Source organism: Phocoena phocoena, chromosome X, assembly GCF_963924675.1.
Source record: "Phocoena phocoena chromosome X, mPhoPho1.1, whole genome shotgun sequence".
Taxonomy (NCBI): Eukaryota; Metazoa; Chordata; class Mammalia; order Artiodactyla; family Phocoenidae; genus Phocoena; species Phocoena phocoena.
Genome location: NC_089240.1, coordinates 33,423,453 through 33,451,106, shown reverse-complemented (window position 1 = coordinate 33,451,106; position 27,654 = coordinate 33,423,453). Strand labels below are relative to the sequence as shown.

The following is a 27,654-nucleotide window of genomic DNA, read 5'->3' as shown; positions in this document are numbered from 1 at the left end:
TGTCTCTGCCACCCACAGCCAAACTTATTTCCCAGACAAATACAATAAGAACTCTGTAAATATTAGCTCTTTTTATTATTGTACACTTGCAAAGATGTTGCTATCAGGTCTTGCTTCAGCCTCTGCTGCAGTGCCTGCCAGCTAAATCCCAGTCTAAAGGTAGAGTTTCATATTCCTTTAAGAGAGCAAAACCATGGCGACTAACGAAAAGTATTGCCCGAACCAGAAACAATGAGACAAAAATCACTTGAAATAATATATGCGGGCAGAATAATGTCACAGCAGCCTGATGCCAATGGTTGCATGCCTCCCACCGCTCCTGTCTTTTGTTCACATCCAGAGGCAATGCCGTCAACACTGGGGCTATTTCATATTTGCCTAAGGAAAATCCAGATGTGACCAGACCTCCTTTCCGTACTCTGAATACAAAAATGTGACTTTTTCACCTTGATTGTAGATTCTGTGTGTAGAACCTATTAATAAAAGCTAACCATCATAACGCTTAGCCACAATAATGACGCGCACTCTGTTTCAAGTGTCATGCACTTAAACGTTGACAGTAACCCATGAGAAAGACATTATGATTCTGATTTTATACATAAGAAAGTCGAATCTCAGAAAGGAAACTTCACAGGGCTATGAAGTGGTGCAGTCAAGATTCAGATCCAGAGTTTTAGTTTTCCAAATCTGTTCTTTTCCCTACACCAGCCCCCCCTCATTGCCTCTCAATGTATTAAAATATTGCTGCTCAGAAAGAACACTGTATTTATATTAAGGACTGCTACTGCTCTCCTAGTTGTGCAAAGCCAGGCTGAACACAAAGTTCAGCCTCAGTAAACATGAAGGGTTTCTTCTGCCTGCCCTGCTTCTCCCACTAAATGGCGCCTGCCCAATTCGCCTCTTATCACAAAGTCTTTCATGACAAATAATCCCCAACAGAACTGTTCCTCAACAAACACCACTATAAACTTTATAAAGCTTTTGATTAGTTTTCAAGTCAAAGGCTATTAAAAACAATCAAGACCATCCAAGAATTGGGGAAAAATTTCACTCAGATAGAAAGCTACTTCACAGAACGTAAATAAGGAACAGAATTGAAAGAACGCTTGACTAAATAAAGAAATCTTTGGACTTCCCTGGTGGTACACTGGTAAAGAATCCGCCCTACAATGTAGGGGACGCAGGCTCGATCCCTGGTTGGGGAACTAAGATCCCACATGCCTCGGGGCAACTAAGCCCGCACACCACAACTACTAAGCTCATGTGCCTCAACTAGAGAGCTGCGTGCTGCAAACTACAGAGCCCACGCGCCCTGGAGCCTGCGCGCCGCAACTAGAGTAGCCTGCGTGCCGCAACAAAGAGCCCGCATGCTGCAACGAAAGATCCCACATGCCTCGATGAAGATCCTGCATGCCACAACTAAGACCCGACACAGCCAAAAAATTTTTTAAAAATAAATAAATAATAAATCTTTTTTAAAACGAAAGAAAGAAAACTTGCGATCTGTGTCGATTTAATGTGTTTAGAAATTGTCTTGGGAATTCCCTGGTGGCCCAGTGGTTAGGACGCTGCGCTTTCACTGTCCTGGGCCCGGGTTGAATCACTGGCCAAGGAACTAAGTTCCTGCAAGCTGCACAGTGCAGCCAAAGAAAGAAAAAAGAAAAGAAACTGTCTCAAGGAGAGGGGGCACTGTGAAATATTGATGTCTGCAGATGATACCAAGCACTTTCCGGTAGTAAAACACTTGGCTCATAGGAACATACCAGGAGATCTCGCAAAGCCATGTGAACAGACAGGCAACTGTTTCTTATCTATAGTCTTAAAATCATAGCAGAAATTGAGCTCATATGTAACTATCAAACCAACTCTTCCACCTGGGAACACCTTGAAATAAATATCATCTCAATTTCCTGGCCTGACAAGGAACAAGGACGTATTCTACTAATCTGAAACCCAAAGGATACCTTTCTTGAGTATCAAGAACAGTAGAAAGCTGCTCATCATCGCTAATTATTAGAGAAATGCAACTCCAAACTGCAGTGAGGTACTAGCTCACACCAGTCAGAAGGACCATCATTAAAAAGTCTACAAACAATAAATGCTGGAGAGGGTAGGGAGAAAGGGGACCCTCTTACACTGTTGGTGGGAATGTAAGTTGGTGCAGCCACTATGGAGAACTGTATGGAGGTTCCTCAAGAAACTAAAAATAGAGTTGCCATATGATCCAGCCATCCCACTCCTAGGCATATACTCAGACAAAACTATAATTCAAAAAGATACATGCACCCCGATGTTCATAGCAGCACTACTTACAATAGCCAGGACATGGAAACAACCTAAATGTCCATCAACAGATGAATGGATAAAGAAGGTGTGGTACATACATACAATGGAATATTACTCAGCCATTAAAAAAAAACAAAAGAATGCCATTTGCAGCAACATGGATGGACCTAGATTATCATACTGATCAAAGTAAGCCAGAAAGAGAAAGACAAATATCATTCGACATCACTTATATGTGGAATCTAAAATGTGACACAAATGAACATATCTATGAAACAAAAACAGACTCACAAATGTAGAGAGCAGACTTGTGGTTGCCAAGGGGGAGGAGGATGGGAGAGGGAAGTATGGGGAGTTTGGGGTTAGCAGATGCAAACTATTATATATAGATGGGTAAACAACAAGGTCCTACTGTATAGCACAGGGAACCATATACAATATCCTGTGATAAACCATAATGGAAAATATGAAAAAGAATATATATACATGGAGAACTGAGTCACTTTGCTATACAGTGGAAATTAAACACAACACTGTAAATCAACTATACTCCAATAAATTTTTTTTTAAAAAACCAGGAGAGGGCTTCCCTGGTGGCGCAGTGGTTGAGAGTCTGCCTGCCAATGCAGGGGACATGGGTTCGTGCCCCGGTCCGGGAATATCCCACATGCCACGGAGCGGCTGGGCCTGTGCTCCACAACGGGAGAGGCCACAACAGTGAGAGGCCCGCATACCGCAAAAAAAAAAAAAACAAAACAAAACAGGAGAGAGTAGTGCTGGAGCGCTTTAGGAAAGGGACTTGTGGAGAAAGCAGGTACTCTGCCGACACCTGTGGACGGTATCGGAGGGGGCAGGCCGCCATGAACCGCCTCCAAGATGACTATGACCCCTACGCAGTTGAAGAGCCTAGTGATGAGGAGCTGGCTTTCAGCAGGATCTTAGTTCCCTGACCAGGGATTGAACCCAGGTCCCCAGCAGTGGAAGCATGGAGTCCTAACTACTGGACCACCAGGGAATTCCCATGTAGTTAAATGCCTTTAAAGAGGCTTTATATTCCTGTGACAGTTGCCACAGTCCTGAAGATGAGGTGGATGTGCTTTTACATGGAACTCCTGACCAGAAACGAAAACTTATCAGAGAATGTCTTACTGGAGAAAGTGAATCCTCTAGTGAAGATGAATTTGAAAAAGAAATGGAAGCTGAATTAAATTCCACCATAAAAACAATGGAGGACAAGTTATCCTCTCTAGAAACAGGGTCTTCCTCAGGAAATGGGAAAGTTGGAACAGCTCCGACAAAGTACTATGACGATATATATTTGGATTCTGATTCTGAGGATGAAGACAAAGCAGCACAGGTGACCGAGAAAAAGAAGAAGAAACAACACAGAAGTCCAACAAATGATGAATTACTATATGATCCTGAAAAAGATGACAGAGATCAGGCCTGGGTTGATGCACAGAGAAGAGGCTACCATGGTTTTGGAATACAGCGGCCACATCAACAACAACAGCCTTTTCCAAATAGTGATGCTGTCTTGAATTGCCTGGCCTGCATGACCACCCTGTGTCTTGATTACCAAAGGCATGAATCATACAAAACTCAGTATAGAGCAATGCTTGTAATGAATTGTTCTATCAACAAAGAAGAGATTCTAAGATACAAAACCCCAGAGAACAGGAAGAAAAGGCGAGGCCATAAGAAGATGAGGTCTAACCAAGAAGATGCTGTGGAGCAGGCAGAGACAGATGTGGAAGAAATCTATCACCCAGTCATGTGCACTGAATGTTCCACCGAAGTGGCGGTCTATGACAAGGATGAAGTCTTTCATTTTTTCAACGTTTTAATAAGCCATCCCTAAATAGCTAAGTTGGCGTTTAGTTGCCCAGTACTGTATACAAGGCAAATATGGACCATTAGATTCCTCCTGCCTACTCATCTCAAGTGACATTCTGAGTGGTTATTTGAGGAAGCGGTGTCTTATCTTTATCTTTTTGAAAAGAAAATTGTTATCTACCTTCATCCCTCCCCTTCCTTTTAAAAAAAAATTTTTCCCCAGCTCTGATGGGACTCGTTATTCATTCTCTTTTTGATAGATATTTGGAAACTGGGGCTTTTTATTTATTAAAGCTCTTTAGAATTAAAATGTTCTGGAGTTACAGGTTAAAAAAAAAAAAAAAAAAACAACCAGGAGAAAGTCCTGTTATCCACATGGTAAATTACTCAGAGAGAGAGGATGTGGAGATAGAATCAGTACAATAAGAAGTAGGAAACCTGCATTTGTTTTAAAAAAACAAACCAAAAAAAAGGATAAAATATGGGGCTTTTAAAGATTATTACTATGACAATGAAAGGACAGAATTGACTTGATGGGAGGAAATTGGGCATTCATACACAAAAAAGATAATTTAAAGAGAACATGTTGCCCTTGAAAAATTCTTTAAAACTACTTCTGCTGCTGAATACAGGTACATACTAGTTTTAATTTTTATAAAGAGATAGCTGAAGTTTACTTCTCAACTGTCTCTAAATTGAATTTGTGTAAACTAAATAATTTTAAATGCAGCAAGAAAAGGAGTTACACGCACAGCAAAGGCAGTTAACAGTACTTAATTTTTCCCATTTACCTCTTTAGGTGATGCTTATGGGGACTTATATTTCCATAGATAAAGATTATTTCAAAAAACACTTTCAGCAGTTTTCCTAGTCATCAGTACATGGTACAAGAAATGTCAAATCACCGTTTCTTTGAAATTCACTGAGGATGAATATAAATGTTGTTTTATGTGCTATGATTTTTTTCTTAAATGCTTCACTGAAAATCACCACTGACATTTAATTGCTTTCAGAGTCCATAAAAAGGAAGACGAGATTTGTGCTGAGGAATAAACGAATCTGATCCAAAAGATGCATGATCTTAATTGCACCCATTTCCTCAAATTGCTGGTTGTCTCTCAACATTCCTTTTACCCTTTTAGAGCCATAAAACTTCCAAGAGTGAGTTGTTCACATGGCCACGCAGAGTAAAAACTACATTTCCCAGTTAAATATGCAAGCTCCCTTGCAGCTAAGTATGGCCATGTGACTACACTCTGGCCAACAGGATGTAAGCAAGGTCATCGTGAAACTTCTCAGAAATGTCTTTAAGGAAAGGGAAACTGTCTTTTTTTCTGCCCTTGTCCCTTCTCCCTGCTGACTGGAATTAGGGCAGTACGATGGGAGCTGGTGCAGCCATCTTGGACCATGAAGCGTGACTCAGACTCTTCCCTTGACCAAACTTTAGACAGGCTCCTCTGAGGTCTCTTTTCGACTAGACCTCGTCCTTGGGCCCTGTCTTCAACCTGCAGAGCCCAGATTCAGTAAGAGTCCTACTAAATCAGTTTAGCGAGAATCCCGTGCCCCCCTACCCCTTGATATCTGACATCACTCTGGCCTGCCTTCAGTAAGAATTCTGTTAAGTCAATTTAGTAAGAATTCCCTTACCATCAATGTCTCCGCTTAAGTAATTTTCCATTAATTGACCCCCTCACCCTACTTACTGGCTATATGTCCGCAACTGCTTTTGCTGTATTTGGAGTTGAACCTGATCTCCCTCTCCTACTACCACAGTCTGTTTTTACTTTTATTTTTTCATGATAGTCTTGAAATCTATGGCAATAGTCCTGAATAGAGTCTTCCTTACCATTTTAATAAGTGTCAGAATAATTTTTTACTTTAACAGGTGTTAGCCCATGTTGAAGAGGGCAGAACAACCAATTAGAAGGACCCTGGGCCTCGGATGAGCAAGAAGCCACCATTACCAGCCCTGGGTTGCTTTCCTCATGACTTCATCAAGGTAAAAAAAGAAAAACACCTTCTCTCTTACTTGAGCCACTGTTATTTTGATTTTCTGACGCTCAGAGCTGAACTTACCCTAATTTCCATACCAATAAATAGCATGTATACTGTTACAGAAGTAGAGAAGAATGCAAATCCTGCCTTTAAAATACGAACTGTAGAGAGTCTGGCAAAGATGTAAGTTATTTGTATTTTCAATCAAATTGACATATTCTTTGTGTAAGTTACTGTGAAAGTAGAGACTTTGAAAAATCCAATAAAATATAACTTTGCTTCTGTTAAACTAGAAATTAATTCATCTCCATCTCCTATGCCTTGCACATAATAAGTACTCAATGAATTTTTGCTGGATCTTGGAAATTATTTCCCAAATATAAATTCATACAAATAAATGTTAAAACAACACTAACATCCAATAATAATAGACAATGCGAATAAAAAATCCACTTAAGAGGGAATACAAATGGCTAACAATCACGTAAAAACACTAATGATCACATAAATGCAAATTAACATAGGACACTACTTTATCAAATTAGTAAAGATCTATAACAATAATTCTGACGTTGGCAGTGATATAATGTAACAGTCTGGTGAAGAGGAAATGGACACATTTCTGGAAAACAATTTTTCAATTTAAAGGAAGTATAAATCAAAATAGGAATCATAATATAATAAAAAATTAAGACAGAAGATTTAAGAATAAGGATGTTCATGGAAATTAGAAGTTAAAATATTGCACATCCGTGTTATGAAATCTTATCCAGCTAATAAAAATGATGCTTCAAAAGAATTTTGAATGACATCAAAAATGTTCATTAAATAACGTTAAGCAAAGATAGAGGATACAAACTTACATATATAATGTGGTTCCAATTATGTGAAAATTACATGTACACAGAGAAAAGCAACAGAAAGCAAATTCAACAAAAGTGGAAAATATCTCTGGGAAGAGGGATCTCATGTGAGTTTATAAAGTTCATATTATATGTATTTTCTAATTTTCTATAATAATCATAACTACTTCCATAATGAAAAATGTATCAGAAGATATTAAATATTTCTTTAATTGTGAATTAAGAATTTATAATACAAAAATATTGTAGATATTGATGCCCTTTATAGATCCTAGTGCATTATTGAGTTTAAAAACTTAAAAACTCTCTTGCCATTAGAAGTTTTATCAATTTTAGATATGTGCGTGAAATCTTTACCAGTTATGCTTAATTACTCTGCAATGAAATAATGATTAGAAAAATTATTAAATGCATGTCAGCCTAATCTTATTACACAGTTAAATCAATTAAACCTAACTCCTATTACTATAGGAACCTTCAGATAAACTGTTGATATACAACGGTCATATTCCTGAAATCTAAAATGTTAGAGGTGGGCTTCCCTGGTGGTGCAGTGGTTGAGAGTCCGCCTGCCGATGCAGAGGACAGGGGATCGTGTCCCGGTCCGGGAGAATCCCACATGCCACGGAGCGGCTGGGCCCATGAGCCATGGCCGCTGAGCCTCCGCGTCCGGAGCCTGCGCTCCGCAACGGTAGAGGCCGCGACAGTGAGAGGCCCGTGTACCGCAAAAAAGGTAATAATAATAATAAGAAATTACCAAACTAGAAGTTCACTCTAATAGTTCTCCTGGTGTTTTATGGGGACAGTGAGTCTACGCTCTTGAGAAGGTCAAACCAATTCTGTTCTTGGTGGTAGTGATAAGATTTGAAAAAACAGCCCCACAGATCAAACAATTGTAGGGTATTAAGATATTGTTTTTGGCACTTGTTGGTCGCCCTTACTTGCCGGGTGAATGGATAATTCTTGAAATCGCTTCAAATCCATTTGAACCAAATATTTAGCTTATCTGCAGGATTCCAAACAGCCAATTTAAATGCACTTTCCCCTTTTGTTTCTCCCTCCTTCTCTTTCTTCCCCCATCCTGCTGTAAAATGATGGAATCAAACCCAAAGACAAAGCCATAAGGTGGATGGCAGTTCCCAGGCTGATCTCTGTGGTCTCTTGATGATACTAACCTCTGGTTTGCTTGGTGGCCCGTCTCAGCTGGGCCAGCTGTGTGGAACGAATCATTATACGCTTGCACTTTGGTTCTCAGTCAGCATAAAGGGTAGAACAACATGAGGAACTCTTGTCAGTTTTTATTGTGTGAGAGCAACGCTTCAATAAAAGTCGTAATAACTTTGGATAGTGTTATACAGCTTACAGGTCAGAGCTTTCAGTAAATACCAGGCTAAGGAAATGTTTTCTCTTTTGTTCCATTTCTCTGACAGCTATTAGTAAAGCTGTGGGCTTTCAACAGGGTCGGAATGGGTGCAGTTACCGCAGAAGCATCCCAGCACAGAGGAAAAGGAAGCAAAATGGAATGAGAGAATCTCGGCTCTCATCTTTACCAGTTGGGCAAATTATTTAATCTAAGGTTCAGTTGCCACAGCTATACTACATTATAATAGTACATACACCTCAGGGATGACATGAGGATTAAATGAGTATCCATTTGTGAATTGAGTAATCCATTCTCCGGCGTGAGGAAGGCACTGGAGAGTTTGACATCTCTTTTATTCTAGCTCCCCTGAGAGATCAGATATATCACTCAGAAGTTAAAAGTGACCTAAGAGTGGAGTGTGAGCTCTGGAGCCAGACTGTGGGGAATGCAAATCACAGTTCTGCTACTTACTAGCTGTGCGATCTCGGGTGAGTTATTTAACTTTGCACTTCAGTTCCCCCACCTATAAATAGGGAAATTAATACTTCTTACCTCATTGGGAAAATGGAGTTGTAATCTGTCCCTTGCAATTGTGCAGAACCTCCTGCTATTTCTTGCTATTTTCTATACCTCCAGATCATTTTGTTGTTCTTCTACAGAGGCAATGAAATACATTGAAGCTGTCCAGCACGTGAGCCACTACAAATTGGGTGAGGCATCAAAATCTCCTAGAGATGGAAGGACCCTGTGAAATCATCTAACCTCCCAGACAGAAGCCCATGTTCTACCTCTGATAGCTGACGGCTTCTAGTCCAACTCCATCTTCTCTCTTAGGCTATAAATGTCCTGCTTCTCCCCAAGATGGCTTATCAAGCTTTCAGGTGTATGCAGCTATTCCCAAGGCTAGAACTTACCAAGGTGTTGTTTTCAACACCAAAGGTCAGCAAACCACAGCCCTTGGGCCAAATCCAGCCCGCTGCCTGTTTTTATAAATAAAGCTTTATTGGAACACAGCCACATCCATTGGTTTACATATTGTCTATTGCTTCTTTCACCCTGCAAAGGCCGAGTGAAATAGTCACAACAGAGAGCATATGCCCTGTAGAGCCGGAAACATTCTCTATCTGGCCCTTTACAGAAAGTTTGCTGACCCTTGGTTTATACCATAGATAAAGCCTGATCCATGACTGCGAACTGTTTTATGTTTACGGACCCAACAAGCATTAAGATTGTGTCTCTGCTCACCTCCATTATTCTAACAATGAATACAGAGTGCTTGGCTCATAGAACACGCTCAACAAATGTTGATTACTCCTGAGTTCTGAGGGTTGTAGGATGCTTTTGGCTGCACGTAACAGAAAATCTGATCCAAACTGCTATAAATAACACTGAAATATATTATATTGCTTGAAGAATAAGGCCAGAAGTGTGGCAGGTTCTAGCATATCAGGATGCTGGCAACAATTTTCTGCCAACCTATTGGCTCCGCTTCATCATTGTGCTGGCTTTTATACTCAGCAGCAACCAGGATGACATGGTTCATTGAATCCATTCAGTGAGAAAGAGGACCTTCCATAAATTCAGGCTATACATGTCTGAGTGGGTCATCTTTGGTCTCATGTCCACCATCAGACCAATAATAATTGGCAGAGGAATCCCAGTCAAGGGACTGTCCTAAAAAAGTTAAGGGACTGTCCTAAAAAATCCATTGCTGGAGCTGAGCAAAACTTGAGTTTTGGGTAGGGATGAAGAAATGAGAAATGTACGCAGTAAGACAACCAACAGAGTTCACCACTGACACAAACCCAAGAATAGGTGCCAAGCAGAACATAAGGCCAGATATGTTTTCCTGCATTGTGGCTAAATGGAAATGACAGCCTCTAAGTGACAATATAGCCCACAGATGAACTGCTGAAATGAACAGTTGTAACAGGGAAGAACAAAATCTGACTCCGCGCTGGATCTGTTTCTTCTACTTTAACCTTTGCTCTCTGCTGCTTTTTGTTACTATAATCACCAAAAGGATGTTGTCTATAGCTATTAGCACACATAATGGCCTCCCTTGGGGAACCCTGCCCCTCTGCCTGAATGTTAAACTAAAGTAAAGTGCCTTTGTTCAGCTCACAGGGAAACATTCTGACCCTGCCCACCTGTGAATGGCTCCAAGAAAGAAGAAATAAACACATCCCCTCTCTGAGGCTGGCCAAATCAGGAGATGTTTTGCAAGACTTATGGCCTTTTTATATTACTTCCTCACCTCCTCCCCCTCTCTGTTCTATAAAAGAAACTGGCATCCAGACCCCGATAACATGGTACTCTGGGACATTAGTCCACCATCTTCTCAGATGCCCAGCTTTCCAAATAAAGTCGTCTTCCTTGCCTCAACACCTCGTCTCCCGATTTATTGGCCTGTTGTGCGGCGAGCAGAGTGAGCTTGGACTCGGTAACATAGTCACTTATAAGTTGAAGATTTCTTATATATAGCCCAATACCACAAAGTAGACATTGAACAGTATTTGGTTTTAGGTGTGAAAAATCAAGTAGGGTAAGAATTTTTTAATGAGGCTTTTTTTGGAGTAGATACTATGCGGCATGTATTCATATTTGTTAGGCTGAGTTCTTCCAAAGTTAGAAAAACCTACGGAACAAAATGATCAATAAAGATTTTTATTTTGTGGTTCTGTGGGGCCTTTAGGGACTTTCCACCCCCTCACTTGTTCCCGTAAACCAATTCTTCTCCCTATCGTGCGCCACTCCTTCTCCCTATCGAAACCAATTCTTCTCCCTATCGTGCGCCACTCCTTCTCCCTATCGAAACCAATTCTTGGAGTTTTTCAGTTGACGGGGACTTGCCAGACAGCGGGTAATTTTCCAGTTGCCCGTAACAGGTATACGCCCTAACCGCCACAATGAACAGACAACTATAACGGCCAGAAGGTGGGACAAAAGTTCCTAAGCCAATGAATTCAAAAGTCACCACATTTACCCAATCATTGTGAGAATATACCCGCCCTATGAGTAAATAAACCTATAAAAAGTATGTGATTCCGCTTTTAGGGGTTCCCCATCGGCCTCCTGCGTGAGGTTCAGGGAACCCCGGTGCATCGGCTCCTAATAAACCTCTTGCGTGTTGCAGCGGCTCTCGACTCTTGGCGGTTCTTGGGCGAGTTGGAATCCTTCGTAGACCGTTTGGGTCTAACATTTGGGGGCTCGTCCGGGATCCCCTCTCGCCCCCGGGTCACAAGAACATCGGGAGTCGGAGGTATCAGGTAGGCTCGAGCCCAATTGTCTGTTTGTTTGTCGTTTGTTTGTTGCTAGCCGCCATTAGGAAAAAGCCGTGCGAACCGGCTTGCTGTGGAATCTGTATTGGACTCCTGGCTAGGCAGACGTGCCGAAAGCTGGTGTCCACGGGCCCCGGGGGACGCCCTGGTGGTCCATCTGGAAGGAGAAACAAATTTTGTCTCCCCTTCATCTGGTTCTGGCAGGTTATATAAGCTGCCATCTGAATTTGAGTTGGTTTCGGGTTTAAGTTCGCGGCGGCTGGTTCTGGCAGGTTATATAAGCTGCCATCTGAATTTGAGTTGGTTTCGGGTTTAAGTTCGCGGCGGCTGGTTCTGGCAGGTTATATAAGCTGCCATCTGAATTTGAGTTGGTTTCGGGTTTAAGTTCGCGGCGGCAATATCAATGTGTGTCTTTTGAAATTTTATTGTTTTTCTGTACTATTATCTTTCTTTTGACGGACGACAATGGGACAAACTATGACGACGACTCTTTCTCTTACCCTAAGCCACTGGACCGAAGTTAGGGCTAGGGCCCACAACCTTTCGGTAGAAGTAAGGAAAGGAAAATGGCAAACGCTGTGTACCTCTGAGTGGCCTACATTTCAGACAGGGTGGCCACCCGAAGGATCTTTTTTGTTAGATAAGGTTGGGCTAGTCAAGTCTAGGGTCTTTAACACAGGACCCCACGGACACCCAGACCAGATACCATATATCTTGGTCTGGGAAGATCTAGTTCTCTCCCCGCCTCCGTGGGTCCGGCCCTTTGTTTCCTCAACAGGCACGTCTGCATGCGCTCCAGCACAATCGGAGATATTGGCCCTGAAGAAAACCCCAGACACGGAAAAGTCATCTGCTGCCCCGGACCCGCCAAAGGCGATATATCCTGACCTGCAGTCTGATTTGCTTCTTCTAGATTCCCCACCTCCTTATCCTCCGGCCCTAAATCCCATGTCGCCCCTAGGACCCCCAGCTTCACAACCCTCCGCACCAGTAGGGCCACCTGTTATGGCGGAAAGGGGGGGTCCCTCGGCGGGCACCAGAAGCCGGAGGGCTGTTTCCCCGGATTCTACTGCTTTACCCCTTAGAGAATATGGCCCCCCCGATAACCACGGGAATAGGCCCCTTCAATACTGGCCCTGTTCCTCTGCAGATCTTTATAATTGGAAGATGCATAACCCTACTTTCTCTGAAAACCCACAGGCTCTTACTGCTCTAATAGAGTCTCTTGTCTTCTCCCACCAACCCACCTGGGATGATTGTCAACAGCTCCTCCAGACTCTCCTCACAACTGAGGAGAGGCAACAGGTTCTCCTGGAGGCTAAAAAATGTGTTAGCCGCCAATGGACAACCTACCCAGTTGCCTAACGAGATTGATGCCGGGTTTCCACTCGTCAGGCCGAATTGGGACTTTAATACCCCGGAAGGTAAGGAGCACCTGAAAATGTATCGCCAGGCTCTGGTGGCGGGTCTCCATGGAGCGGCCAGGCGCCCCACGAATTTGGCTAAGGTAAGAGAGGTAACTCAGGGGCCCCAGGAATCGCCAACCGTGTTCCTAGAACGCTTAATGGAGGCTTTTAGACGATTCACTCCTTATGATCCAACCTCTGAGGAACATAAGGCCACCATAGCAATGGCCTTTATTGACCAGGCGGCCCCTGATATTAGAAAGAAGTTACAAAGGCTGGATGGCCTACAAGGTTTCTCCCTTCAGGACTTAGTAAAAGAGGCAGATAAGGTATATAATAAGAGGGAGACAGAGAAAGAAAGGGAAGAAAGAAAGCAGAAGGAACAAGAGGCTCGTGAGGTAAGACGAGATAAGAGGCAAGAAAGACATTTGAGTAAGATACTGGCCACTGTAGTCAGAGGAGGAAACAGTAGAGACAGAAATAGACAGGAAGGGCGAACAACGGATAGAAGGCGGCCATTAGACAAGGACCAATGTGCCTACTGTAAAGAAAAAGGTCATTGGGCAAGAGAATGCCCTAAAAAAAGGAACGGGGGAAGGATCACTAAGCCTTTTCATCTGTACGTGGCCGAGAATAAAGGTATTGCAAAGGGAGTACTAACTCAGAAACTGGGCCCCTGGAATCGCCCGGTTGCGTACCTATCAAAGAAATTGGATCCTGTGGCAGCAGGATGGCCCGCCTGTTTAAAAATAATCGCCGCGGTGGCCGCTTTGGTCAAAGATGCTGACAAACTGACTTTGGGGCAGAACCTAACGATAACAGCCCCCCATGCATTAGAAAGTGTAATTCGCCAGCCACCCGACAGATGGCTAACAAATGCCAGGATGACTCATTACCAAGCCCTGCTGTTAAACTCAGATCGTATTAAGTTTACCTCAGCCACAGGACTCAACCCGGCCACCTTGCTACCCGACCCTGACCTGGAAAGCACTACCGTCATCCATGATTGTCAGGAAGTACTGGCTGCAGCACACGGTAGCAGACCAGACTTGATGGATCAGCCCCTCCCCAACGCCGACGTTACCTGGTTTACTGACGGAAGCAGTTTCCTAGAGGAAGGTAAGCGTCGGGCGGGAGCTGCCGTGGTAGACGGGAAAGAGGTCATCTGGGCAGCCGCATTACCGCAAGGGACATCGGCCCAACGGGCTGAACTAATCGCCATGACTAGAGCATTGGAACTAGCAGAAAACAAAAAGGTAAACATCTATACGGACAGTAGGTACGCATTTGCTACCGCCCATGTCCATGGGGCCATTTACCAACAAAGAGGGTTGCTCACCTCGGCGGGCAAAGAAATTAAAAACAAAGAAGAAATAGTGGCACTGCTAGCTGCCCTCATGCTCCCCACTAAAGTCAGCATCATTCATTGCCCCGGACACCAGAAGGACAATACCCCGGTGACAAGAGGCAACAACATGGCAGATAGGGTGGCACGAGAAGTGGCTCTATGGGAAATCATACTAGAACTATCAGATGAGAGTCCTGGGAAACCAAATGATAGGGGAACAAGTACCCCAGCCATAACTAAAGGAACATTATCTCCTCAACAAGCAAAATCCATGCTACAACAGATTCACAGATGGACACACTTGGGAACCAAAAAGATGGTGTCCCTACTACACAAGACAGGTTATGATACCCCTGGACTAACTAAATTAGCTGAGCAGATTGCACGAGAGTGCATTCCATGCCAACAGGTAAACTCCCATAAAGGAAAACTTGAGGTCGGAGAAAGGCTCAGAGGAGACCGCCCAGGAGCCTATTGGGAGGTCGACTTCACTGAAATACGCCCTGGAAGGTACGGTAACAGGTATCTTCTAGTTTTTATAGATACCTTCTCAGGATGGGTAGAAGCTTTCCCGACGAAGAAGGAGACAGCTACTGTGGTGGCCAAAAAGATCTTAAAAGAAATTTTCCCCGGTTCGGGGCACCAAAGGTAATAGGATCAGATAATGGTCCCGCCTTCGTCGCCCAGGTAAGTCAGGGTGTGGCCAAATACCTGGGGACTGATTGGAAATTACATTGTGCCTATAGACCCCAGAGTTCAGGACAGGTAGAGAGAATGAATAGAACTCTAAAAGAGACCCTAACTAAATTGTCCATAGAGACTGGCGGTACAGATTGGACGGTGCTCCTTCCCTTAGCCCTGTTCCGGGCTAGAAATACCCCCTCCCGCTATTATCTTACTCCATTGAAAATACTATACGGGGCCCCACCTCCTCTTTTTACGCTAAGGGAAAAATTAAGTCCTGACTGCCAGAATAACACTGACTTATATGCTAGGCTGTTGGGACTCCAGTTGGTCCAAAAGGAGGTGTGGTCCCAGCTGGCAGAGGCTTACCGACCAGGAACACCAGCAGAGGCTCATCCCTTCCAAGTCGGAGATTCCGTGTACGTCCGTCGGCACCGAACCCAGACTCTAGAGCCTCGGTGGAAAGGACCATACATCGTCCTGCTCACCACCCCCACGGCTATAAAGGTAGACGGCATCGCTGCGTGGATCCACGCTTCACACGTGAAGGCCGCACCAGCATCTGCAACATCGGAATGGCGAGCCCAAAAGACCAGCAACCCGCTCAAGCTCAAGCTTCTGCGATCATCAGACTTATAACTTTAACTTTGTTACCCCTACTGACTGTGAGTAATTTTAGTCCTCACCTGCCCCAGCGTTTAACCTGGCAGGTAATTTCCCAGACTGGAGATGTAATATGGTCTGTTAGCAATATCGCTCCCCCATGGACCTGGTGGCCAAACCTTTTTCCTGATGTTTGTAAACTGGCCATAGGGGCTCCCGGTTGGGATTTAGAAGACTATTATGATCAACATAATGTTCCAAAATTTTTATCAACTAGAGCTGATTCCTCCGGAAAGGGTTGCAAAAACGGGATTCGGAGGACTGGGCTCAGAGCTCCTGCTTTCTACATATGCCCCGGGTTCCATCGCCACAGGTCCCTTAATTATAAATGTGGAGGAACTGAAAACTTTTATTGCAAAAGCTGGGGATATGAAACCACAGGAGACACCTATTGGAAGCCCACCTCTGGTTGGGACTTTATTAAGGTGACAGCCAATTGTACACACCCAACCAACCCCTTAACTTATAGGCCTGAATGTACTAAATGGTGCCATCCCCTTAAGATCTCTTTTAGTGAACCAGGAAAAAAAGATAAAAAACTGGATAAATGGCCATTCATGGGGAATCAGGTTTTATAAAAAAAGATATAATGATGGATTACTAATGACCATCAAACTAAAAATTGAAACCCCTACTCCAGTTCCTATAAGCCCCAACCCTGAGATAGGGCACTCTTCGCTACCTTTGGCCCCTCCCACAGCGTTACCAGAGATAAAAAACCAAACTTCTGAGCCAAAAAGAATGACAATCAAGCCCAAGACCCCCCTGGGACCGAATGCTCTCATTGGTCCAGGCGGCTTTTGAGGTTTTAAATGCCACAAACCCGGAGGCTACCAAATCCTGTTGGCTTTACTATGCTGCTCCTCCCCCTTATTATGATGCTATAGGATATAATTCTAATTATAATAATGTTAACACTCCAGATCAATGTCGATGGAAACAAGAAAAAAATAGTAAATTGACCCTGGCCTCAGTATTAGGAAACGGTACATGTGTAGGAACGCCCCCCTCGTCCCACCGACATCTTTGTGCCAATTTAAGCCTCCCACAGGGCTCAGGGTATCTCCTCCCTCCTCCGGATGGATGGTGGGCATGTAACACAGGATTGACCCCCTGCATTTCTTTAGAGGTCCTTAAAGCTTCAACCGATTTTTGTATGTTAGTTCAGCTGGTCCCCAGACTCATTTATAAAGTTCCATAACTCAGTTAAAAGAATCTCTCACCTCGCTTTCAGAGGTGGTAATGCAAAACAGGAGGGGATTAGATCTGCTGTTCCTTAAGGAGGGCGGACTATGTGCTACACTAAAAAAAGAATGCTGTTTTTATATTGATCATTCTGGGGCTATTACCAAAACTATGGACAAACTTAGGGAGCGCCTGGACAAAAGACAACAGGAAAGGGAAAATCAAAAAGGATGGTTTCAATCATGGTTTGATAAATCTCCCTGGCTTACTACTTTAGTTTCCACCTTGTTAGGGCCCCTCATTATTTTATTGTTGCTCTTAACTTTTGGACGATACATTCTGAATCGCCTGATAGCCTTTATTAGAGAACGCATTAGTACGGTACAAGTTTTAATGCTAAGGCAACAATACCAAAACTCGCAAAAAGAAACTGAAATTCCATGATTGAAATTAGTTACAAAAAAAAAGGGGGGGAATGTGGGGCCTTTAGGGACTTTCCACCCCCTCACTTGTTCCCGTAAACCAATTCTTCTCCCTATCGTGCGCCACTCCTTCTCCCTATCGAAACCAATTCTTCTCCCTATCGTGCGCCACTCCTTCTCCCTATCGAAACCAATTCTTGGAGTTTTTCAGTTGACGGGGACTTGCCAGACAGCGGGTAATTTTCCAGTTGCCCGTAACAGGTATACGCCCTAACCGCCACAATGAACAGACAACTATAACGGCCAGAAGGTGGGACAAAAGTTCCTAAGCCAATGAATTCAAAAGTCACCACATTTACCCAATCATTGTGAGAATATACCCGCCCTATGAGTAAATAAACCTATAAAAAGTATGTGATTCCGCTTTTAGGGGTTCCCCATCGGCCTCCTGCGTGAGGTTCAGGGAACCCCGGTGCATCGGCTCCTAATAAACCTCTTGCGTGTTGCAGCGGCTCTCGACTCTTGGCGGTTCTTGGGCGAGTTGGAATCCTTCGTAGACCGTTTGGGTCTAACAGTTCCAAACGGTCGGTATTTTTTTCCATTTGCAATTACTGTTGATAGCTCAGTTTTCTTTGCATCAGTTCCTCCCTCTTTCTTCATTGCATTAAAGCCATCAACATCTAAGTGATTTGTTCTTCACAGAGAATATCTTAAAAACTTACTTTCTAATAGTTGAAACCTGTGTCTAGATATCTCCTACCTCTTTTTCCTTCTTAGTCGGAAGGAGAAGAATAAATATATTTGAGCCTCTTGGATCAACCTAGAATGCTTTGGTAGTTGGCAAATGTCTCTTCCCAGCCTACAATTCATGCCTGGAGGTAATTATCAGACTTTTCACGTGCCTTTGGGTGCAGAGCACCTTTAGAAGCACCTAGAGGTCAGTCCCACTGAAACCGAGCAGGACTCTGTGGGGCTCCTGGGCACGGAAAGCCTTTCAGAAACAGTTGCTAATCAGGGAAGGGAGGGGATGCAGAGACAGTTCAAAGACACAATAGTGCAGCCTTGGGGCAGGGTCGTGGTTCCCCCTAAAGGGATACACATAACAATATCTTTGAGCTGTTCTGCAGAACTGAAACCCCCACCAAATGGAAGATGTTAACTACTTGATGAAGCACTCTTCATTCCAGAGAAGGTCACAGTTCACCCATCATCACCTGACTCCAGATAATCTCTGGATTGAAGGAATGCAGGCCTTGCACGCACCCTGCTCCTTATCAGCAACCCAGCCCCCCGATTATAAAACTCCTCACAAACCCCCTACCCTCACCCCCTGCATTGGGACACAGTTTTGAGGGCGTTAGCCCCTTGTGCCCCCCTCTGCAATAAAGCTATTCTTTTCTACCTCACCCAAAACTCTGTCTCCGCGATTTAATTAGGTGTCGGAGTACAGAGGCCAGATTCGGCTTCACCACCTTAATTAATGCCACACACTTCAGTGGCTATACGGACTGTGGAGCACAGTTGGGCAACAGGCCTAAAATGTTGATTCAATACCATTTTTACACTCTTTCATTGTTCTATTTTCCTTATCTCTAAGGACAACCTACTCAAGCAAATAAATATACAAACAAACAAGAAATCCACTGCTTCCCGAACTCCAATGTACTAGCTTTCCAGATCAGTTTCTTCTTAGTAATCATCATAATTCTTAAAAATTTTCTTTGGCTTCCACTTCCTTCTGAAACTTACTAGCGGAATCTGAAGGCAAATTTGTGGGTCATGGTAAACAGCTGAAACACAGTTGATCTATACTTGCCAATGTCAAAATCCTGTTCCCATTTCAAGGCTCAGCTCAAATGTTAGCTCTTCTGTGAAACCATTCCTTCAATTTCTATCTTATCCATAATAGCTTACTTATTCCTCCAGACTCCCACAAAATATCAACCTACACCTCTGTAGCATAGTGAAAACAATGGTTGTAATAGCTAGCACGAATGTTTACAGTTGCAGTAAAATCTGCTACACCATAAATTCTTTGTGTTGATGATTTTGGAGGATATTGAGGAAAATGGACTAAGTTCACTGACTGGTCTGACAAATCTCCTGGTTGGGCTTTTGAGAAGCTAACTCAGAGATGTAGATACCTGTGCAAGTGATTTATGAAATGCTCTCAGGAGGAATCTATAAGGAGGTAGGGGAGGCAGGAAAGGGAAGAGAAGGGGGACTAGGGAAGACTGTGATTTTTACCTGAAGGCCAGTCTCAGCATGGTCCCATGGGGAGCTCTGAAGCAGAAGTTGCACTGTGCAGTCGGTCTTGCGTTCAGGCAAGGGTTTCTGTACCCATCAGCCATTGGCCCGGGGCGGACCAGTAGGGACAGAAACTCAAGTTTATCTGGCATTTGTGGCTCTCTACTCCTATGGGCAACTCCAGCCACCCAAAGGTAGTCCTCTAAAGAAGGTAGTAGGTGCCAGTCTTTAGAAGTAAAGCACGTGAAAACTGGGAGATGAGAGCACAGATCCAACAAAGGGGCTCAAAAGGATCGGAGTGGAGCACTGATGGTATTCACAACAACTCATAAATCAAGAGCAATACAAACCAACAATAAGCCTAATGATGTCAGCCAGCGATTATTAAGTGCTTACTGTAGGCCAGCCTTTTTCTAAGCTCTTGGTAATATTAGCTTATTTAATCCTTACAACAGCCTAATGAGGTAGCTAATGTTATTATTTCTGTTTTGTCAAATGAGGAACCTAGATCTATGGAGGCAACTAGTCTAAAGTGACACGAAGACTTCATGGTGTAACTAAGATTTGAATCAACGAACGTAGATGGGTGATTCAACAGCAACGCACTCTAAACCCATGCCACCCACTTCGGCGTGGCTTCTCAATACAGGAAGCTGTGAAGAGTGGCAGAGCCTTGAGTCATTTGGCCTGGGCTCCTGTCTTGGTAGCTCAGAACAAAACGAGACAACGCATCTAACACAGTTAGTGCAGAAAAAAACTGCATGAACTAAATATTAGTCAGTGTTGTTATGAAAGAAGGGAACAAGACATTGCCACTTTCAAAAAAAAAATCTATTTTCTATAAAAGTATCTCTTAGATCTGTAAAAAGCCTTTCTTCTGCTCTCCTCTAAATGTTTAAAAGAATCAGGAAATCAACAGCTTTATTCTTGAGAGCTCTGTTGTATATGACACAATTGTTAAAGAGAATAAGGAAAGAAGGCAAGGGAAGATAGAGAAAAAGGAAGCAGGAGTGTAATAGATTATTACTAATAGCTATTGAGAATGACAGGAACAAATATTCTGAACAAAGTCCTGTTCATTGTACTTCAGTCTTTCCTGGGATCTGGTTATTAAATTGCTTTTTCCTAAACAGGGTGATTTTGAATTCACCTGAGAATGTTATCAATAATTTTCTGTACCTTGCCCCCCATAAACAATATAACTTTTTGCAGCGCATTAGAAAATGTAGTCACTTTTCATGACTGGACTACCAATGCCAAAAATATTACTGATTTCTTGAAAATCATTAACTGCATTTCATTGCCACCTGAATTCTAAGCACAGAAAAAGTGCAATAATTTTAATCAAAGCCTTTAAGATTGGCGGAATACCTTGAAATGATGGAAATAAAAATTCTGAGCTCTTCACTATGAAATGAGAATCAATCAAGAATATTTCAATATCTTTCCAATTCTAAGGACCCTAGTTGCTTTAGGCACGTTGAATATTTTTGCAACATGTGAAGATAATCTTATGATGAGTTTTCTCCTCAAGTAAAACAAACGTAAGCTTCTGATTGCAGTTTTGGTAGACACGCGATATACAAAAGCTACACGTTGCACAGGAGTAGGCAGTGACCGAGGAGGGAACTCTGTTTATCTTTGCTCCTCTACTCAGAGTTGAGACGTAATAACCAAATATATATATACATATATATATATATATATATATATATATATATATATTTTTTTTTTTTTTTTTGCAGTACGCGGGCCTCTCACTGTTGTGGCCTCTCCCGCTGCGGAGCACAGGCTCCGGACGCGCAGGCTCAGCAGCCATGGCTCACGGGCCCAGCCGCTCCGCGGCATGTGGGAATCTTCCCGGACCGGGGCACGAACCCGTGTCGCCTGCATCGGCAGGCAGACTCTCAACCACTGCGCCACCAGGGAAGCCCTAACCAAATATAGTTAACAAGCAGGACAGGACAGGCAGCAACCAAACAGAATGAACGCGGCAAACAATCAGAATGATGCTCTGATCATTCAGAACAGATGACGTAACCAATCAGAACGGATACTGGCTGAAAGACAGATGAGGTCACACCTGGGGATTCAGCTAAATATCAACCCTGCCTACAACTGATGTGAAACTCAACTCTGCCCACATTACTCAACCTTCCTCACACAGAAGCTTATTTCAAGAAATTCAGATGATTTCTGGGATACAATGGGAACTTTTCACTTTCCAGATCCCCTTCCTCTCCCAGCTCTGGTCAAAGCAAATTCCCACTAAGACTGACCTAAGAAAGGCATTATAAATAAATAATAGTTAACATTTATTGTGCACTTAAGTACCAGGCACTACACATTACCTTCCTTAATCTTTGCAACAACCCTATAAGATGAGCGCTACTATTATCCCTGTTTTATTGATGAGGAAACCAAGGCATGGAGAAGTTGAGTCACTGGTTCAAGGTCACACAACTAGTACATCCCAGAGCTGGTTCTCAAACCTGAGCAGTCCTTCCACTTACCTATGAGTTATGATGTCATTGGCAACTTGACATTCTCATCAACCCATTTACAGCTCAATCCCATCCTTCCTTCTAGATAAATGATAAAGTGCCAAAGATGTTTTCTAATATTTGTGCTACTGCTTGCAATCTACGAAGTCACTGACTAACACGTGTCACCAATGTGGTTGCAGTTGCCCCATTTCTGATCTAAATTGCTTCAAACAGAAAACAGTCAAGGAAGGCAGACAAAAGAACATTACCTTATTCTCTTGTCCTCTACTTTTTTCAAATATTCATCTCTCTTTAGGACTCCCAGGATCATCTCCTTCTCATGATCTAATAAAAATGACAGGTTGATGAACTCCGAGTTCTTGGACATGGTATTTCAGCCGTAGCTCTCAGGAGCAGTGGTTGAATCTTCCAGGTGAATTGATATCCACAATTCTTAAGGTCTCCCCGAACAACCCAGAGTCACTCAGTTGCTTGATGTAGAGAGGCTTTTATAAGGTCTCTGAAGAACTGCTGATGGTAGGTAGGGATTCTTCCAGGCAACACAGAAAACAAGCTCCACTGGGATTACATTTCAAGAAAGTCATTATTCTTTTAACTGAAAAGATCTCCAAAGCCTTCGTGGTGGTTTACAGTCCAGTGGCAGCTGAGTTTCCCTAATGCTGCTCAACGTTAACCCAGAAAGTTACAGAGCAGGAAACAGATCCGCTGGGACAGAATCCAGAAAACACTGCAAAGGTGGAAAAAACAAAGGAGAGGAAAATTAGGCCATTTTCCTCAGAGCACTTGTAAGAGTGTCTAATTTTTGAAACAGTGATGTGCCTAACTCAAAAAACACTTTTTAATCAGTAAACATGCATTTATGAAATACTTATTGTATTTATTACCATCGAAGAGTACTTACATTTAGTTGATTCCAGGTTCTCTATGTCAATTCTGCTTCTTCCATTATAAAGAGCTTCCTCTACCAGCCAGATCCCGTTTACCACCCTTGCAGCTGATCCATGGGTCACCGCTTTGGGACTCTAAGAGCACAGTCTGGACTGTCGACACAGGACAGGTCCCTTAAGTGGCTCCATCATGCCTTCCCTCCCTCCCTCCCCAAAACTAGGACCACGACATAAAAAAGCATTGCCGGCAAAACAAATATGAATCAGTGCTGCACATATCAACCTAAATCTCTCTCACAAACATGTTGAACGCAAAAACTTAAGTTGCAGAAGAATTCATGCAGAATAATAGCATATGCACGAAGGAAATAATTTTCAAAGACATTACATCTAATTTAGGACCACATACATTTGGAGTATAAATATAAGGAAATTCATGGGGAATTCTGAGAGATGCAATCAGAGAGGAGAACACAGGAACTTCAACTACTGGGTGATGTTTTATTCTCAATATAGGTTTATATCTTACGATGTACATGGTTGTTCATGAGTTAGCCCAGCTCTGTATTAACATACCACCAAATAGATGTTTTAAAACTATCCCTTTGTCAACATAAGCTCACCAGGCCCTCTCCATCGTATTAACTCTTGGGCACATTCTTTCATTGGCTTGCCACCTGTATTCTCTCTGCGCATCCCCTTAAGAACGATGGCTCTTAGTGTGACCTACGGGGTTTTGTGATTTGGCATCATCCCACGACACTGTTCCTCAGCTTCCCTTCAGGTCTCTGAACTACAATCCGTATGCAGGTTACACTTGGTTTGGTTGCTTCTAGCCAGGTTTCTAAGGGTAACGAGATATTTACTCAAAGGTTGCTTTGGGACCTCCCAGTTACCATAAGGTCAGGTTGACTCAAATTCTCAGACCTGAAAGGATAGGCTCTAGTCCAGGGCCTCTTTAACTTTCCAAAGTCCCCATGTGTTTGTTCTCTACATTGTATAACGAAACCAGAACTTTGCTGAAATGACTCAGAACTGAACTGCTTCCTATAGACCAAGAGCTATCCCCCTTGGAGGAAACTGGCTAGGTCTCAGAGAGTGTAGACTCTCTAAATATACTCCAGTCCTTTCCTCCATCTCCAAAGTTCTAGAGGCTACAGGGCCCAGAGGACCCCAAGATTGACATGAAGAGGAAACGACAAGGTTAAGAGTAAAAGGGGCTCTTCAGAAAGGTTTGGAGTTTTTGTTTTGTTTTTCCTTTCTTTTTTTAATTGAAGTATAGTTGATTTACAATGTCGTGTTAGGTTCAGGTATGCAGCATAGTGATGTAGTGTGTGTGTGTGTGTGTGTGTGTGTGTGTGTGTGTGTATTCTTTTTCAGATTCTTTTCACATATAGGTTATTACAAAATATTGAGTATAGTTCCCTGTGCTACACAGTAGGTCCTTGTCGGTTATCTATTTTATATATAGTAGTGTGTATATGTTAATCCTATCTTCCTAATTAATCCTTCCCCTTTGGTAACGGAACTTATTTAACAGAAATAGACCCACAGACATAGAAAGGTTTGGTTTTTACATCACTGTCAATTGTGGTCTCTCTCAGATAAAGAGCACAGCTGTTTTTCTAACCCTTGTGTGTCTCATCTGGTTTCATGCAGAAATAGAAAAAGCACTTGGTAACTCAGTTAATGAACATCTTATCATCACAACCAGGTTCACTTAAGACATATTTTGTATTTGAAATGTCAGATTCAGAATGTCCTATGTGAACATTCTATAGAATTGTATTTAGAATTTACTTAAAGGGTTGGGAGCTATAAAAATGCTTGACTTGAAGCTTATGATTTTCCTTGCCTTGGGCTTAAGTTTATGTAAGTCTGCCCTCTAAAAATCCAAGAGTCTACTCATGAGGAGAAAAATCAGAGGGGAGTAGTAACACCACGGGGGTAGCACAGGAAGGTGACAGAGAAGATGGGAAATGAAGCATGGATATAAGAAAAATGAAATTAGTCAGTGAGAGCTTAATTAACAAAATTAGCCCTACATGGATTTTTACCCATCTATACCTGGATTGCTAGAGATGATTTATAAATGAGTGACCAAGGAGATCAGAAGTAGCTAAAATTTTATCAAGAAAATCAGGATGTTTCCTCCATAAGCCAGGACCGGACTGTGAGTATACTTTACTAACATGGGATGGACATGACGGTCATCCAGTCCTTCTGGAGAAATACAGGGTGGAGCAGAGGAGACAGTATGCTTGGCCAGACAGAGAGGAGTTCCAAGGAGCTAGATGCTAGATCCAGACTCTGACCAGAGCAGAAGCACTTGGGCCTCAAAATGAAAAGAACCTATGTATTCCTGGTAGTACACGTTCCATGTTGGGTGATGAGGCTTCAGTCTGACAAATTTTCACGTCATGAATCACTCAAAGCAGACAACTGTTTCCTCTGGCTTGAGTTTTACTTCCTCCTGGACACTTCTGGTTTCAGTTGGCTTCCCCTAGAGCTCTCCCTTCAGGGAACGGATGTCCTGGTCCTGCCAATGGAACCCTCTGTGTCTGCTTTGAACCCATGTCTGATCCGTTCTCCGTATGCTGACCAAATCACGTTTCTGAGCCTTTGGAGGACCAGCATCTGGGTTGTGATGAGTTTACTTAAGTATGCACCTTTTTTTTTTTTTTCCGGCATGTGGGATCTTAGTTCCCAGACCAGGTATTGAACCCATGCCCCCTGCATTGGAAGCTTGGGGTCTTAACCACTGGACCGCCAGGGAAGTCCCAGTGTGTACCATTTTTGGGTGCCTGTTTTCAGCTAGTTCATAGCCCCTCCTGTTGAATCCCTTACCCACTATGTACACACTTTAATCAAGTGAAAAAATGAGTAAAAATAATCACGAGTGCATTTTATCTAGAGGTGAGTCTCATTCTTTTAGTTAAATGTACCCAACACTAGTCAGGAGAGATGAGTTCATTTTTATTTTATTCTTCAAAACCTTCACTTAAACAGATCTCTCTCCTTTACCATTTCAGATACAGATTTTTCCCTCTCTGGCCAGTAGCCTTGCCGAACTGAGCTAAAATACTTAAAAAGATGACAAGATGGTTTGCATGTCATTCCACCGCCTTTCAGCATAGATAGCTCAGGACAGGTCATTAAGTCTGCTCGGTGCCACACAAGATGCAATAATCAAAAATTCTCACAGCACCACACAAAGACATAAGTTTCTTAAAAAGCATCTGTTTTGAGTAACACACACCTAAAATTAATAGAGGGCTGGTATTTTAGTCAAAGGAAAGGATATATCTGAATGTATCTCATTATGGGGTACTTGAAATGCAGCTTTAAAAATAGTGAGTTTTACAAATATAAAATGGGAGTACTTGATATTCTGGATTGGCCAACACATTTCCAAGTCAATGATATAAAAAAAAAAGATGATGATGGAGGAACTGTTGTAGAGTAAGAGACCAAAGAGCCATATAACCAAATAACTAAATACAATACATAAACCTTGATTCTTTAGATGAGATCCTTTAGAACAAGAGTTATAAAAAAACATTCTTAGGACAATGAGGAAATTTGAATATGGACGGGATATTAGATATTATGAAATTACTAGCTCTTTTAAGTATGACAATGATATTGTGGTTATTAATAAGAATATTGTTTTAAATGTTTTTACTCTTAGAAGATGCATAATGAAGTATTTAGTTGATAAGTGTGATACTTGTAACTTATTTTCAAATAATTTCAAAAAAGTATTAACTATAGAGATAAAGCAAATATGGCAAAATGTTAACAACTGCAGAACCCAGTCGGCAAGTCCATGAGTGTTCACTGTACTTCTTTCAATATTTCTTTATGTATGAAAATTTTCATTCAAAAATTGAAAGGAAACACATGGGGAAAGTGATAATGGTAAATGAAAGCCTTCAAAATTATATTTATAACAACTACACTGTGCGCTATAGACATTATGTGTCCCCTCAGAATTAATATGTTGAAACCTAATCCCCTATGTGATGGTATTTGGAGGTAGAGCCTTCGGGAGGCGATTAGGTCATGAGAGTGGAGCCCTCATGAATGACAAGAGCTTCCTCCTCCCTTCTGCCCTGTAAGGACACAGGAAGAAGTCAACATCTAAAAGCCAGGAAGTGGGCCCTCACCAGAACTGTGAGAAATTCATGTTTGTTGTTCAAGCCACCCAATCTATGGTATTTTTGTTGTAGCAGCTCAAACATACTGAGATACTGTGTATCATTTTCTACAGAAAAATGCATTAGAAGTTAGAATATAAAGCAATTATACTCCAATAAAGATATTAAAAAAAGAGAAATTAGAATAACTATGAATTATTTTTTAAATGACTGAATAACATTTCCTAATCTCAGGTGGGTAATTTATATCTCAAGACCTCTAGGAAGGATGACATGTCACAAATGATCCTCTATACATTTTATCATCTTCACAAAATAACCATAGGATACACAGTGATAACTGCTAAGGAAGCTATAACCCAGTCTTATCCCAAGATTTATCTTTGTGAAGAATGTTTTTAGCTATGCTTCTTGCATCATTTAAGAAGATTATGAGACAGACAAAAAAAATTCATTGCACTGTTACTTAGTTATAAATTCAGCTAGTCACGAAAAGACCCCACAATAACATGCTCATTTTA

General features: G+C 42.4%; 2 protein-coding genes across 3 annotated transcripts in view; one reads left to right on the top strand and one right to left on the bottom strand.

Annotated features, from left to right (window-relative positions):
• Positions 1-22,453, bottom strand: part of SYTL5 (synaptotagmin like 5) — a 106,726-nt gene extending 84,273 nt beyond the window's left edge. For both annotated transcript variants that reach the window (XM_065900822.1, XM_065900823.1), the window contains exon 1: positions 22,335-22,453. In XM_065900822.1, coding sequence (XP_065756894.1) covers positions 22,335-22,453 — 119 coding nt within the window. The remainder of the gene's footprint in view (positions 1-22,334) is intronic.
• LOC136142968 (E2F-associated phosphoprotein-like) lies at positions 3,147-3,827 on the top strand. Its single transcript, XM_065901265.1, has 3 exons — positions 3,147-3,217; positions 3,358-3,637; positions 3,756-3,827. The coding sequence occupies exons 1-3, from the start codon at positions 3,147-3,149 to the stop codon at positions 3,825-3,827; spliced, it is 423 nt and encodes a 140-aa protein (XP_065757337.1).
• Positions 22,454-27,654: the final 5,201 nt, after the last annotated feature.

Coding starts and splice junctions, on each gene's coding strand:
- LOC136142968 (XM_065901265.1), top strand. CDS start 3,147: ATGAACCGCCTCCAAGATGACTATGACCCCTACGCAGTTGAAGAGCCT. Junction 3,218..3,357: donor GATGAGGAGCTGGCTTTCAG/CAGGATCTTAGT, acceptor TGACAGTTGCCA/CAGTCCTGAAGATGAGGTGG. Junction 3,638..3,755: donor CTGAGGATGAAGACAAAGCA/GCACAGGTGACC, acceptor CACAGAGAAGAG/GCTACCATGGTTTTGGAATA.